This window comes from Thunnus thynnus, chromosome 4 (assembly GCF_963924715.1).
Source record: "Thunnus thynnus chromosome 4, fThuThy2.1, whole genome shotgun sequence".
Taxonomy (NCBI): Eukaryota; Metazoa; Chordata; class Actinopteri; order Scombriformes; family Scombridae; genus Thunnus; species Thunnus thynnus.
Genome location: NC_089520.1, coordinates 16,574,838 through 16,591,596, shown reverse-complemented (window position 1 = coordinate 16,591,596; position 16,759 = coordinate 16,574,838). Strand labels below are relative to the sequence as shown.

General features: G+C 41.5%; 1 protein-coding gene across 2 annotated transcripts in view; it reads left to right on the top strand.

Moving 5' to 3' along the window:
• The window catches only part of pax7a (paired box 7a), a 46,464-nt gene that overhangs the window by 11,962 nt on the left and 17,743 nt on the right, over window positions 1-16,759 (top strand). For both annotated transcript variants that reach the window (XM_067586943.1, XM_067586942.1), the window contains exon 5: window positions 10,915-11,114. In XM_067586943.1, the coding sequence (XP_067443044.1) occupies window positions 10,915-11,114 (200 nt within the window). The remainder of the gene's footprint in view (window positions 1-10,914; window positions 11,115-16,759) is intronic.

The window sequence follows — 16,759 nt, the reverse complement described above, 5'->3', positions numbered from 1 at the left end:
GTTTAATGCACTGCATCATATTATTTTCTTACTACTAATGCTGTATTTTGGGTGTGGAAATTGCACAAGCTGTTATGTGGAGACCAGGAGCAGAGTGTGACAATTGGGCTTCTCGTGTTAAAGCTGAATTTCAAACAAACAAAAAAAAAAGCTACTCAAATCTTGCTGATCATTTATGCACCCAAAAGGCAAAGCAGAAATCTGTTGTGTGCTTTAGCAGGGCGACGTGGCTTCACTGTTGATATATTTTTGAATGGGGCACACTGGTTACGCGCACTCAAGAAGATACATTATTCCCCTCCTTTTCAGTAACAATAGACTGTCACTCTTTATCCCTCTTCCCTCCTCTGTCCCTCCCTCTCCAGCTTTCTCTTTAGTCCTCTCAGTCTCTGGCTCTGTGCCTCACAACATCAGAGGGAGTCCAGTGATTTGTGACCCCAGCAACCCACACTTAATCTCGCTAAAGAGGGGGAGCATCCAGTTTGCAGCTTGGCGGGCCCCAAATAGACCAAGCCTGCTCTGGCAGGTGTCAACATTAGCAAACAATTGGTCCCCAGTCCCATGCCCCGTACCCCAGTGCGACACTGAACCTAAACTATTTGAGGCGCGCTGAAAGGAGCCACATAATAGGGAATGTGGAGGGGAGGAGAGGAGGGGGAGGACAAGGGAGAGATTACACTCTCAGACAGCTATTAGCAGGGATGAGGCTTTTCTAAACAAACAAAAAAAAGAAGACGATCAATACTGTGTTAGTTTACCAAGTGGAGTCATCATTGTGGCTTTGGAGTATTTATTTTCTGCTCCATTGTTTTTCTCGACTTCTCAAACGTCTGTGGGACGTATTGGCAATCCAATTTAGTTTGGAGGGGGTCCCTGGGAGGCCTATTTCTTTTCGCGGGCAGTTCTGTGTTAGTTGCGGGTTTGCTTGCGGTGGGCAGTTCATTTGGTGTTGTAATGAATCCTGATTGGTGAGTATTACCTTCGATAGTGGACAATGACTGGGCTGTCCAGAGGGAAAACAACACTCAGGGATGACAGAGCTCTGCTTAGACCTCTGGGATTGCAGTCCCTCTTCTTCATTAGACAGGAGTGTCTTACCAAGGAGAGCAGAGGAAATGGGAAGAGAATGAGTTGACATGTGGACTGTTGCTGCTCTCGAGTGGGTATGTGTCTTGACAAGAGGGCCAATGTTCTTTAAAGGCCATTTATTTATCTCTCACTGCTGATTCCTATCCATGCCACGAGGAGAGACAAGTGTTCTCAGCAGCGGGAGATTAGTTTCAAAAGGTTTTAATGGAAAAACCTATAGTAGTTGTTTTCGGACAGAAATCTCATTTAATTGGTTTGAGATGTTTTCTAGGCGTCTTTCCTCTTGGTCTACGTGAAAAACAACCAGTTCAATTCAGGTAACACACGCTAAAACCAGTGCAGTAGCAGCACACACATCATTAGAGAGGCTCCCATCATTTTGCTTCAATAAACAAGCGTAATTAAGCGACCTCATGACCTTTGCAGACAATGGTGCCTTTTGTCAGAAAGTACCAATAACAATGTCAACGAGCAATAAAATTAATCTGAGTATTCACGGCATCACAGAACATAGAAAACAAGCCACAAACGCAGACTGCTGGTGTCATATACTGTACTTCCCCTGCTATTGTCCTCAGGAGGTGAAGACTGTAGGTAAAAACATAATGTTTCCATCTTTTTGTTTTGTCATGAGTAGGTGAATAACCAAAGGGGACAGACAGTTTACAGAGCAATCTCGGCTGTAAGCAGTATCTAATTAACCATGTAATTCCATAAATCATAGTCATTTTGCCTAATAAGTTATCTACCAGACAACATAAATGTTGTTACTGGCTGACAGATAATGCCAAATAATGCCAAGGGCTTGTAAAATTGTGGAAGTCCACGAGTAATTCTTCGGTGTATTTATGCAGGCACATATCGGTCAGGACACAAGTCTTGTTGTAGTTGCCTCTTTGATTTCAGCCAAATAAAACCTCACAGCAGAGAAATCAGTGGCATCTTGTATTTATGGCTCAAATGGACCAAACATAGTCTCTTCTTCTTCTTCTCTATTAAATACTGAGTAGTTTTGCAGGTATCCCACAAATACCATTCAATATACAGAATCACATTCTACATAGTTTTGCAAGTATTTACTTCCTGAGTTTTAGAGGCATTAATTATGATGCTGATTGATTATCAGTGAATCAGTAAAAACGGTTGGCTTAGTCGTCTAATTTAGTTCTGCAGTCCTGATATTTCAAAGATCTCTTTTGGCTAAATGTGATCCTTTTACAGCATTTAATTTTTACGATCAGCTCAGCAAGATTTAGATTTTTCTCTGTATGTAGTTTGAGGAACATAAAATATACTGTATGGTCCAATTGAAATTCCTTGCCTGTCTGTGTTAATCTTAGGAAATGTTTAAGATGGACAGTATAATAATAACCAGGACCTTTGGCAGAAATGGATCTGTCTTGGTGATTAAGCCATTGTTATTCTGCCAAACAATAAAACTGAAGGACTGCAAAAATGAGTATACACTACATCAGGACATATCAGGCTTTATTATGCCCATGTTAAATTGTGCAGCAGATGATCAGGTCAGAACCACATAATTTATTGAAAGACATGTAGTTTCCTCCAATTCGCTTTGCCAGCTAGGGTTGTCAAACTCTGACAGCTGGCACAGATCGGGACAGTGTGTTGCATTATGTCCATCCGCTGGTTACCATGGAGCTGCATTAGAAAAGACAAAAAGCATTTCTGGCTAATTTTATTACAATACAGGAATAGCCCACATAATGTGCAACAGTAATTACGTTTAGCACAGTGCGCCCGTGCTCTCCCTCAGTGATGAATGAGAAACATTGACCATGGTCTGCTAGTTTAAAAATCGCCATTAGCCTATGCTACTTAGGGCCAGAACATTTCACATTTTATGCTCTTGATCTGCTTCACCACTGAAATATTCATTTGTTTTAATTGTGCATGTTTTTTTTCATAACCACAAAGACAATAAACATGTTCCCTGAGTGTTGCAAATCAGAAATGTGTTTTTTTCCCACCAAGTTAAAATGTGAAAGCGGTTGTCCAAACAGTGGGGTGGAGCTCCTGTCCTAGCCGACAAAATAACAACTTCAAATGTTGTCCCCTATTTTCAACTAATGGGCTTATTTCTGCATCGTCAGTCATTCTCTCCTTGGGGAATATGTAGTCTCAGTATAAAAAGCTTTGCTACTGTGCCACATTACAACCCCACAATATGGAGGGATCTCAGAAATTAATGCCAAGCACTGTAATGCTTCACTATACCCAGAAAAAAAAGCTATTTACAGGAAATATTCATTAAATTATTGTTGAATATAAAGGAACTCTTTGGTAACCATTTGTTTCCTTACAAGCCCATAAATGTCAGTGCACTATAGTAAGTATATTATAAAAATGTGTCCTGTTTTTATCTTTTCCAATTACAGAGTTGACTCAGTGTCACAGGAATAAAGTAATATTCAAACATATAAAAGCAATTTTAGTGCCAAATACATCAACTGTAAATGTAGTGTTTTCTGCAAAGATATAAACCTTACTTTCCTGCCCACTAATTAAACATTTAAACAGTTTTATGAGGTTTGTTCACATCGATCTTGAGGGTTTTTTTTATTAAAGTTTCTACCATTCTTCACAACTCTTCTTTCCCAGTGTCCTCTATATCGCACAAACTTTTCCACAATATTTGCTGCCCAGCCTTGTCCAGAAAATTAGGAAACTTCCCTTGGGCACATAAAAATGTCCGCTGTGCATTCCTATACTGTGCCCGGTAATCTCTCTTTGGCTTTGTTGAGAAAATGATTTGTTCCTCCAGGAGACCTCGGCTCATAGCCCTGAGACGTTACTGTTTGATTTCCTGCGTAGGTTTTTAGAGCTTTTTGCTGGGGGACCGCAGCTCTGGCTCCAGTGCCATTTGGCAGAGACCCCCATGGGCTCCTTTTTACTTTCTTGTGCTCTCTGTTAATTTCATTACTTTCGCTGTGACCTCAATTAGCAAAGACTTGAGCTCAGGCGGTGACATTCTGCGCGACAGAAGAACAAACCTGGTGTAAAGCTCAGTCTTATTGGGGAAGTGAGAGGTGGCTCTTTCTAACAAGGTTCACATTTTGTATCCTCTGAAGTCCATGTGGCTCTGTTAGATCCTCTGTAATCTGGCTTTGTTCTAAAAACTGCTTCAGTAGGAAAGGAATGAATATGATAATTTAGCAGGTAAACTCATAAATGCTCACAAAATGTAGCATTTTGCATTGTGTGAATGATGGACACTAACATTTTTGCAATGTTTGAAGTGCATTTTTCTCATATTTACATCATAAGAAGTCTGTCAGAACAGGAATTTAAATATTAAAAATAATAAAACTGCTCATTTGGAAAAAACACATTTAAAAACCATGTATAAATATCTTAGAGTCAAAAGCAAACAATCATATTGTCGGTAATATCCTACTTTTAGCCAGTAGCATATTAAAGAAAAAGAATCCCACCCTTCAAGCCCTTCACGCTTTCACACTCAGGCAGCGCAGAGGCATGGGGAGTCAATATGTCAGCATTTATGGATGCCCTGCGGAGCTGCACAGGGCTGTCAGGCCCCTATTCATGCTCTAATGGCCCCCTGAGGAGCTCGTCTCTCCGGGCTGAAAAGGCCGGGAGGCCCAGTGGACGCCCTGTTGTTGAAGGTGAGCGTGCGCTCTCATGGACGCGCCGCGCCTTCATCCATATGACAAGAGCCATAAAAGAGCATCGCTCTCGCTGCTTCTCCCTCTCTGTCTCCTCTGCTTTTCTCTCTTGTGTCCCCCCCCCCCCTTCTCCCACTTTCTCCCCACCTCAAACAGAGAAAAGGGGGCTAATTGTTTGTTGTGAGAGCCAAAGATTATAGAGCCTCCCATCTTTCTTCCTCCCCTGCCTTTTTCTCCTCTTTTTCAAGCCTCTACTCCTTTTCTAAAGAATGTGATTCTGTCCGAGAGACAAGGGAAGAAAAGTATTGGAATTTTCCTGAGGAATGTTGATGTAAAAGAGCCTAAACTCTGACACTGGCGGTGAGACGTTGTGCATTCGGTAGCAAAAGCAAGGAGGACTCTTCTAGTTTCATCAGGTAGTAGTTAAGTCTGTTTGAAGTTTTGAACAACTACTTCTTATGTTGAATAGTTAAAAATATGTGTGTAATTGCAGTTGGAGTTGTGTGCAAATTTTATATCTGTCTCTCCCTTCTGACTCGTCATGTCTCACCACTTGAATCTGAATAGATTTTGGGACAAGTGCCCTTGGCCCTCAGGCACCTGCTATGAACCAATAATTGACATGATAGGCATGAGACAAAGCTGAATTCAATGACATCTGTCCATAAAGGTGAGCTGAAGATGATTTTATTTTAGATAGACGGTGGATTTTTAATATCCTTACGTATAGTTACACATCTCATCCAGATTCAATTTCAGCCAAATGTCAAATTATGGCCCAGAGAAGGTCACTGACAACCAGAAGAAATTGATGATGCATTTTGGCATGTTACCAAACCAAGTAAACAGTTAACTTGATTCTGCCACATATTAAGTCCCTTTTACAAATTGTTTAGCATATTTATCTGAGTATTTTAATCTAATATACTGTATATATAAATGCATTCATACTGAAGCTAGGCTCACTTTGAGAGTTTTGTTTTTGTTTTTCACTCGCAGGGAGATAACTACAGGAAAAGATTATTCATAGAGAATTTGTCTTTAAAGCATTCTGGTTATCGCTGTAGTCTATCTTGTATTCACATAAGGTTCCTATCTCAGATACATCCTTCGGTAAATGCCTTGAATCACATGCCTCCTTTAACTTGGCAACCCCTTTGGGATGAACAGGCAAGTGCATTAAACAGAGATGCCGCTCCATTCTCAGAAAAATGCAAATTGGGAAGTTGTTAGTTATTTGATGTTGCTGCACGATCCCCCCCGCCCCCGAAACATCCCTCCACTCCAGTGTTGGTGGTTGAATCGCATGCAGTCCTGGGGACAGGCAGGGCTGTTTATATGCAGGCCTGGAGCAGCAAAGACAGCACAGAGACAGATGCATGTCAGAGATAGCAGATCCCATCTCAGGCAGATGCCTCTTATCACAGGCCTGTTTGCATAATTAGGCCTTTTGATATTCACCCCCTCTGACTGACAAAAAGTATAATTGCAGTATCAACTACGACAAAAGGTAGGCACAAAATAAACAAGTCAACATAAATAGGGAGAAAAGATGTGGTGTTATTTTTGTCCTGTGGGGAAAAAAGAGGGAGGAAAAAACAGCATTTTTAACTAAATCTGCTGTCAGTCACAGTCAACTGGTGTGACTCGGTGCTCAGAGGCTGGTCCTGTGAATGCCTGCAAAACACAGAGCGTGAGGCCTGATTGTAATTATGCTGGAACTAATATGCTTTTCAAAATGAGCCATTATGAGCTAATGCTGCACTGCCAAAGCCCTGTCTGTTTTTGTCCCTCTGTCTTGGATAGTTTGCAAAGGTATGGCTGATATTGAGGCCATGGGTTATGATATCAGAGACAGTTTGACAAGGATGAACGCTACTTTTTTTTTTTTTTTTAGGCTAATACTGTTCACAGGTGAGTTAGAGATGAGGGATAAAGCACCTGACACCTGCCTCACTGCAAGAACATGTTTCTTTTTATGCTTCTGCTTGTAATGTTTTTATTTTCTGATGATTATTACATGACACACCTGTGCAAAAAGATAATAATTCTGTTCGCTTTCCCAGTACATTTTACTGTTTTTCCTTATTTTAGTACACATCTGGCTGGAAGTATACTGTAAATATGGATTATTTAAGCCACTTTAATATGTGTATTTATATATTTTTAGCATAATTCATAACCGGTTATTGCTTTTCAGATGATATAACACGTTTTTCATGCTGTTAATTGTAATGCTTCAATGATCATTTACTTTCGGGCCATATTTGTTTTAGATTTTTTTTTCCAAACATTACCTCACAGTATCAGATGTCCTGACTTAGCTAATATTTTCAACCACTTGGCTGACATGAAGCTTATTACTGACATATAAATCTATAACCTCACATATCTCTTGGTTAATTGCTGGTATTGAGTGGACAGCTGTCTGTTTAATCAGCATTACCTCAGCGTCCCAGGGGTAAAGGTGGAGGACTGGACTGGACGAGTCTGAGGGGTTGGAGGGAGAAGACAAGAAGGGTTTGGAGGAGTAGGTGGGGAGGGGGTGCAGAATGAGGAGGTGGGGGGGTTTGAGGAATCAGGGTGATGAGGATCCCATCTGTAGTCTGAAGAGTCTGTCTGAGGGGTCAGCAGAAGAGCATCAGGGAAGAGAGCAGGCTTTAAACCTCACAGTAACCTTAAAAGTATTAACTAGCAGCCCAAGTCCTTGAAGAGAAGGAACTTTGCTTTATCTGAAAGGCCTGGCTGGAATTAAAACGTCATTAAAGCAAAGGCACACCGGGGTGAAAAGATGTGGCAGTTCTCCACATCTCTGGCCACATCATTGTTAATCACTGCAACATATTAGTTGCCATTGTTCACCAATAGTGCAACCATAATTAGTCTGATGAGTTGATTTGAGCTTTCCAGCGCGACAATATCAAAACATGACTTAATTTTTACATTTTTTGCATGAAGTTTTGAAATTGCACCAGAAATAGTATTCACTATTGGATTTGATAAAGATGGAGGGACAGAAAAGTGACAAAATAAAGTTACTCACTCAGTATACAGACAAGAAAATACCTTGAATTTTGAGTGTGCTGTTGATGGACACTATTCTCCCACAATGCAATGCACAAAGGAAATGGCGGAGCTGCTCACAGCTGGAAAATATTTCAAACTAATTTTGAAAGGAAAAGACCTCAGAAAACAAAACAACAAACAAAAATTTAGTAGGCCTACTCAAGTTCAACTAACCGAATGAAGTTTAATGTTGCAGCTTGATTGACGTCTGACAGTGCAAGTATTGAATCTTTTCCTGTTAGTATAAAACAGTATTTATTTCTTAAGGATTAGTAGTATATATTGTACTGTATACATTTTGTATGTAACATGAATCTGGAACATTATTAATTAGCTTTTGCCCATATAAAGTGATCATCTTTTTATTTGTATATCAATTTTATGTAAAACAGAGAGCGGATCAGTGATGTATCGTCTTCAACTGAATCTTTCAAATATCGCCTGTATTGAATCCATCCCTTTCTTAAATCATGACATTCGTTAAAATGTAAGGTAGCTATTACCCAAACAATTCCCAGTGTTATTTTTAATCTTAATCAAGCACTTACCTAAACAAAGCAATTGGCAAACCTGATTAATTTCTATTTATACCGACTGCGATTTTAAATCAATATCGGGGGAAAAACCTCAGAGAGCCCCTGGAGGAGAGTACACGGTAGTAATCATGCCCACTGGATGGCACATAATGAGATTCTAATTGGACAATAAGTAATGAGACAAGGCATGAGTGGTTTATCAATATCCCATGAACCCGTTGAATGGAATTACGCAGTTGCATTATACAAAGGTCTAATCAGAATGTACCTTTTTGTGCAGAGCGGACCATTAAGGAATTGACCTCGACACCCCTGCAGGGACTTTGTTTGCTCAGTCTTAATTTTGTCTTTGATTATTAACATTGGCACATGTGGCAGGGGATAAAAGAGGCATGATATTTAAATTTTAAAGTGTCGTTATCCAGCAAACAGACTGAAAAGTGGTCATTTTCTCTCTTTGTTCCTGCTAGTGCTCACTGACATGTATTCAGGCCAGTTTTTAAATTATCTGCTGTCTACAGAGGAGCGAGACTCTTCCAGTAACACCATCAGACTCTGTCTTCCATCAGAATGGAGAGCAGCCATGCGTTTTTAGATACTTTCTGTCCTCTACGCACCAAATGTAGTCAGCATATAGATGAGTTTTACATCCAAACTGCAATCCCAGTTGGCCCCATGCAGCGTGTGCCATTTTCCATTTTCCCTTACTCATTACAGGCAGGGCTGTTGACCTTGTGCTCCTGTTTCATGTACTAGAACAGATGTGTTGGCTCTGGAGGGCTTAATGGAGAGCAGCAGTCCAAGCTATTGTCTGCTGAGATTTATCAGTCATTAGCTTGATAGCATGTTAAACGTGACACTGATTGCCACAACGGTCTACTTTCAAAAATAAAGTCTGTGAAAGCACCTCGAACAAAGGGTGAAGAGACAGTGACAGGGAAAAGAAAATAGTTTGAGGAGGAGAAGACTTTGGTGTCTTTCTCAGAGCCCCTTGAGTATGTGTCTACGCTGGCCCCCACGTCTCCCTATAGGACACAGAGGTGACTTTGGAAAGTGATCTGCACACTGCCGGGCTGGTCTCAAGTGTCGTCATGGCAAGTTACTGGGCAAATGGATATACGCATCCTCATGAAAACCAACAAAGGGATATGTGGTGTATGTACATATTCAACTTTGTATGTTCAAGGGTGTTCTGCAGCGGAGTGAGCCCGTGCTTCAAGAATCAATCTTTATTAAAAAGGATAAGACTGAAGAATTGATTTAATGAATGCGGCCTCATGTCCTGCGGCCACATGTAATCCGCAGAGAATCATTGAGCATGAGCTCAGGGGGACAAAAAATGTTCGTAGAAGACTCATAGAGTGGCCTGTAATGATAGTCTCCATATAATCCCATAATTCCTTGTTTAATTAAACTCTGGAGCTGGCCTTGAGACTCCGCCAGCTCTGTTGCTCTTTTGTTCTCACAGTTGTTATTTGGAGGCTAGGTTTGAGTATTCTTTTGTCCTCTTATGTTGAAAGATTTCACTGGAGTGAGCTATAAACAGAGATCGGAGCTGGAAACAATGAATTAGATGGTAGGAACTCACTCAGGCGAAACATTCAGGTGAGCATTATAGTTTTCATTTTAGCTGAATGGTGAAGGGCCTCTGTCAGAAGCAGAAATCTCTCCATACACCCTCTTCTTCAATATCTTCCTTTATTTTCCCTCTCCCACACTTTCTGGACTGTGCATGATGCAATCCAACTAGCCCTGGAGCAACACTGGCACATCATGCCGCCTTGTCAATGTCTCAATGAGGAAATTATGAAAATATGAATTTTATGACATGAAATGAAAAGGGCCATGTAGTTTGAATAGACATGCAGAGGAGGTGAAAATGATGCAATTTTCTAAATTCAGTTATAATGGTAATGTGCAATGGTAATGCGTATTTGCTGTCAAAAATTTCCCTGTCGGCCTGGATTGTACAGCTTTGTGCTGTATCTATATTCCTCGAGCAAAAATTCAGCTTAGTTGAATGCCTAAAAAGTAATGTAAAATATGTTCTAATTCATTTAATGACAGCAGATGGAAACACACGGGACTGAATGGTTTTGGTGTGATATTGTGTTCTATTTTACACACTTTGGCTGCGCTGTGTATGAGCAGTGTGCCCTGGGCCAATGAGAGAGAAAAGCAGGGTGAGGAGCAGCAAGGTGGCCTGTGCAGATTAACCCCTCTACCCATCAACACCCCCGCTCCCCCTCAGCCCTCTGCCTTAACTGCCTCTGGGGCCCCTCTCAGAGGCAGGATTGTGTATCAGGGCCTCCTCTATATTAAATAAATATCCACAGATTAAGATAATATTCTCCCAGTTGTATATTGAGAGAGAAGTAGCTGTCATCTGAATCCTCTGTGTTGCCTGCCCGGCTCTCTTGAGAGTGCAGATAATGCTGTTGGTTCTTGATCAGTTTCAGCTCACATTTGATCTTATTTTCTACAAACATGCACTCAGATAACAGACAGACTCCTTAGATTGCTTTTTTATTCCATGATCACACAGATGGCCCTCTCTCCTCTTCTTTTCACCTCAGGTAACCGCACAGATGATGGCTCAGATGTAGATTCGGAGCCCGACTTGCCTCTGAAGAGGAAGCAGAGGCGCAGTCGCACCACCTTCACCGCCGAGCAGCTGGAGGAGCTGGAGAAGGCTTTTGAAAGGACGCATTACCCAGACATCTACACCAGAGAGGAGCTGGCTCAGAGGACAAAACTCACAGAAGCGAGAGTACAGGTTAGATTGATGAGCACACACATCGTTCTGTAATAATTCTGCAAGTCGGTTCAACCAAATAATGGAAACACATATTCTCTCACCTATAGTGGTATCGAGACATGCAGAATATATCCAGGTTTTGAAGCATCCTTGAGATTTCTGCATTCACCTCTAATTGTGATGCTGAGCATGAGCAGAGTGCGGGATCTTCTTTTCTCAAGACTGAAGTGATACTTTGCAACGCGCCTGCATCTGAGATAATTGGATATGCGAATATCTCCTTTGAAAAAATAGCATTCACCATAATACAATGGAGGGAACTAACATTTTAAAAATTCAACAAAAACATCTCTATCTAGAAACAGTGTCCTCCACACTCACTCAAACATTTTATAGGGGCTATTTCTTCAGCAGAAAGTAGTTACAAAGACTGTTCACTGTGAGCTCTTTGGGTTATTCAAAGTAACTGGGACTTACTTGGGATAAAGATGCTGCTTTTTGCTTTAAAGTATTCCATGAACCACCATTGTATTGAGGTGGAAGCAGAAATCTCAGAGATGGCTTTCTCAAAACCCTGACAAATAAAACTATCTGCATGGTTAGCTAGATACAATACGTTGTATCTAAAATGTGTTTTGTTTGGGGTTTTTTTTTTTGTAATTTGGGTGCACTGGTCCTTTTAACTCATGTGTAATTGGAGTTTGGCTATGTTAACTGTAAAGACTCCACCTGTCAACATCAATACGCTGTGGTAGCTCAGTGCTGAGAATCAGAATATTTGATCTTTTAACATGCAGCCAGTTGCAGAAGCTCACACTTTTTTCATCTTCTTTAGGCTGCAGTGGACTCTACACTCCCTGAACAGCAAATACCAAAATTCCCATAAAAACATTGCAAAAAGCGTCACATGTGACTGAACTCACACTCACTTATTAAACTCTTGAAAAAGTAATAATAAAGTCCTTCTTTTACCCACAGCAATGATGTATTCATCTGTCAGGTAGATGTTGCCCTTTTTATTGTATTGCAATGTGCGTGTAAGGGAGTTTGCATGTTGGAGCGGTTTGACAGAGTTGCTCCCCATTTTCACACCTCAGACCCTGCAACCTGTCTAACAGCCTGGGTGCCATGCGGTTATATGTAAGATTGAAGGAAGATATGTACAGTAGAGTTATAGCAGCAGCTGTTCTTCCAAAGACGGAGAGAAGGAGAGAAAAAAGAGAAGAGGAGAGAAAGGGAATGCATTCCTGATGGATTTCTCATTTCGGCCTTTGGCCAGGATCTCATCCCATCACTTTCAAGCTCGCCGCTGCTTGTAAAACCCTCCACATATCACACAGGGTTCCTCATCCTCTCCAGGGACCCTATGCCCCGACAACAACATTAATCAATCAGCCGCTAGTAAAAGAAAAAAAAAAGGTCTGGGGCACCCCTCTCGTTTTACCACAGTCGTTCACACTCCCTCTGAACCCCCCAAACTCCACACCGCATGCTAAGTGTTCATCACACTACAAACATGCAGTTGGGGTAACTGATTCCACACATGTCTTTGTCCATCTTGAAACCCCCCAACACGCAAGGATGTGCTATATGTCTGAGTGTTTAATGCCTCACTCAAGGGAGGAGAAATTTATCTCATGGCTATTATAAGACAATATATTCATTTTTTGTGTGTGTGCGTGTTTTTTAGAGATGAGAATGCAGTAAATGTGGACAAGAAAAGGGAGCAGCTATTTGAATTAAAAGTTTCATCAGTATTTTTTTTTTAATGTAAAATCTACTCTAACACATTCTGATGGTATTTAGAAAGAAAATTCAATGTGGCATTTTGGAGACTGAGTTTCAGATTTAGCCACAAAAACTGTACAAACTACATTTTTTGCTTCATTTTGAAGATTGTACTAAATTCCGCGTTCAAACACAACACTCTGCAGCAATTCAAAGCCATGATGGAGGACTAACATCTTGAATTTGACGGAAAAATCCATGCATGTATTAGCACCTATGTATTTATGGAGCCTGACAAAAATATCTAAACATGAAAGCAAGAAAAGAGAGAAAACGAAGTGACTGCTGCCTCTTTGCTGTTAGATAATAGATTTAAATGATGTCATGTGAAAACCTGAGGAATTTGAGTCATGGCTATAATTTGTTAATGCAGTTTTCCTCATAATCTAATTCTTAAAAGGCTTTGAAAGTCTAAAAAGGTCAACTCAAACTTAATTTTCTAAGAGGGTTACAGAGAAAGGGGCTCTGGTAGCCCAAATAAATAATGCCCAAAGCTATGCTGCAGTTTGGTGAGCATGTTCGAAGAAAGATATGGAACGATAACTAGAATTTTATGATAGTTTTGACAAAGTATTTAACAAATTCTGAAATATTTCAACATTTAAACCTCTTAATGAACAAACAGATAATAAACTAAATCTGGAAAATAAACTAAATCTGGAAAATTTTGCTTTAAATGTGAACTTGATAGTGTGTGCATTTGTGTGTTGTTTGTATCACAGCATTCTGAAAATGTCCACCAGCTGGGCTTTCACATAGGTGCCCAAATGGCCCATCACAGGGCAGGAGAGAAGAGACCCTTTGGCCTGAGAGCAAGCTGCTCCAGCACAGCTGCAATGACGCATCTTCCAGATGTTGTTCAGAGACTAATCGGTGTTTGGGGTTGAGAAAGAAACTATAGGCAGGGGGTGTTGGAGGGGTCTCACAGACTCATATTTTAACTCGAATTTATGTCCGCGGTCATGGTTCACTGTTATCCGTTTGTCATTAAACATGGTGATAATCTGGAAAGCAGTTTTCTCTCAGGTTGGGTGCAGTCAGAGGTAAACGCTACTCGTGAGGGGAGCGCCTCTGCAAACATGGTTTCACTGGCACTCAACCGCCAGACCCCAAAGCTGTGTTGTAAATTGAACTGCTAGATTCTTGTGGAAGTGATGAGTGTTTGGCTTAGCGCTGACTCACAACCTAAACTCACCGCCTCATAAACACAGCTAACTCCCTTGTGTCTGCCCTGGCCTGCCATTTTAAGATCCTTTCACCATCCATCTTTATCAGCCCCACTGCCCCTTTCAGCGGAGCTACCAGCGCTCCTTCACCACCACGAGCCCCGCAATGGTTTTATCACCCCAACTGACAAATTGTGGGATATGATCCATATCTCTCAGCAATTAGTTCCAGGCTGTCTCAGTGGGAGGGGATACTGCCAAGTCTACCTTCAGTATTTCCTCTGCTGATGTAGTGTGTGCTGCCACTTTCCATCTGATAACCCACAGTTTTAACAGGAGCGGGCGGCAAAGCCATTCCATGAGCTATTAGAGAAGAGAGCATCATTTGTGTCCTCGGAGGAGTGGACCAGGTGGGGGTAGCTGTCGCCAGAACACGGCACTAAGGAGGGGGGTGCAAGCAATAGGCTGCAGGCCGCTGTAAATCAACGCTCGCAGATGAAGCAAATTACATTCTCTTCTATTTAGACTGAAGTTTTTAAGAGACTGACTCCTGAATCTCGGCTGGGGCTCATCATCCCAGCATGCTGCCGCCGGCTCGCTTTACCGAATCTGTCACATAGATCCTCTTTCATTACCAATAAACATTCTGCATGTAGCTATTATAGTTAGTGGAATCTAATAAGGTATAAGCATTGCTTTTTACGAAGCGTGCAAATCAATTTGGTAAAAAGTTTCTCTCTTTATCTGTGGCTTGTGCTGGCCTGTTGATGCATGGAATGAAAAAGAGACCTATATGGAGACTATCTCAAGGGGCCCCGTGCACCAGACTACACCATTCCCCACATACGTATCTGTAACAGCCAAACTCATGCTGATGCTTTTAAACAAGTTTCCAACATAGCTAGTGAAAATATAATCCTGTAGGGATATATCACAAGGTAATACACAATTTTCCTGATTGTTATAATATCAGTCGAGTACCAGCGGCAAAAGAGAAAATCATAATGGAGCTGAGTGGTGACAACCAAACCCAACAGGCAACTGTATTCCCGCCAGTATGGGTTTATGTTTCATAAAGGAATAAATAGGATTTATGTAGATTGTAGGGGAGAAATTGTTGCAATGCATCAGTGTGAATGTTCTAACAGTTTCTTATTATTAGAATTTAAATGACTTTGGTACAGTGCTTCTGTACTCCTGATACTTATCAAGCTAATCCCACTCTCCTCTCAAATTCACACTCCTAGCTACTTTAATTAGCATAGTGCCAGTCTGGAAGGCAAGCAGGGAGGGAATCAGAGAGAGAGAGAGAGAGAGAGGAAAGAAGAGGGGAAGGAGAGAGGAGGAGGAGGAGGAGGGGAGGGGTATTGCGTGGTATGAGACAGAAGAGGATTTGTGTGTTGAGGCTGGTTGCATCACCCCTCTGTGTTTTTGTGGATATGAAGTCAGCAGCACATTTTGTTTTGTCATTATCTCGGCTCTTGGTATTCATCTACCGAATGTTGCAAATTGACTCCTGAAAGGCGTCACATATTCAGTACTTCCCTTTGACAAAATGATTCATGGAGGATTGTCTGAACGGGGAATTCTGAAATATGAGTGATCCTATTTAAGAGAAACAACACGGAGACGTTTTTACTGCAGTGCAGTGTCACGCGTTTACAATGTTCGGCGTGCGTATTATCGCTGATCAGCAATAAGAAAATGCAAAATGCCACTTGATTGTGAGGAATCGATTCTTTTGGCTGCGAGTGAATGTAAGATTAAGGGCAATGAAGCGATGCGAGCAGCCAAACTTGAGCTGGAGACCAAATCTGTGTCACTGTACTGAATGCCATGGTTGCTGAAGGTTTGTTATCCGATTGCTGGTTTGAGGTTTGCATCTAGACCCTCTTCTGGTCATGCTGTACAACAACCTTCACCCTTTGTCCTCCTCATTTAAGTATTCCAAGGCTTTTGTTTCACAAGCTTCTATAAGTCAAGCTTATAAGTCCCCCCCCCCCCCCCCCCCACCACCACCACCTCCCCCCTTCCTCCCAAAAAACTTCCTCCACAACCATTCAGAGAAGCATCGCAGTCTTGTCCAAGTACACTTGGACAAGACTGCAGGGAATGCAGGGAAACCTTTTAGTCCGTGAAAAGGAAACAGAAGTGAGCCACATGAATTCAGCTGCACACTTGTAGGTAGATAGGGAGACATGGAGGAGCGCTGCAACTCTCTGTGCTGCAGAGAATTAAACTGGATTGGGGAGAGCAGAGGAGAAAATGTGGTCCAAGGTGACTTTGTGATCAGGTTCCAGAGCGCAGCCTCAAATCCTCAGCTTCAGGCTGTGTGTTAGCCTGTGTGAGAGTGAATGTGTGTATGTATAAGTGTGCGCTTGCAATGTATGCATGTGTGCGATTGCCTATATGGGCACTTGTGCGCATGTGCATTGCCACTTGTGTACATGTTTATCCCAGTCTGTGCTGAGAGCCTGATGATAGTTGAAGTATAAGTCACTCAGTCAGTGACACATCCTCCTCTCGTGTCCCATTTATACAGTATATATTAAAGTGGACACACTGCATCTGATGTTTGTGCATGCTAACTCAACAGAGCTGCTGCCTATTTGGTAGTTTAACACTGCAGCAAGCTTGTTTGTTCAAATAAAGAGAGTAGTCTTTCCTCTAAGCTTTTCTGGCAGCTGGAATGAGATAGTTTTAAGATTC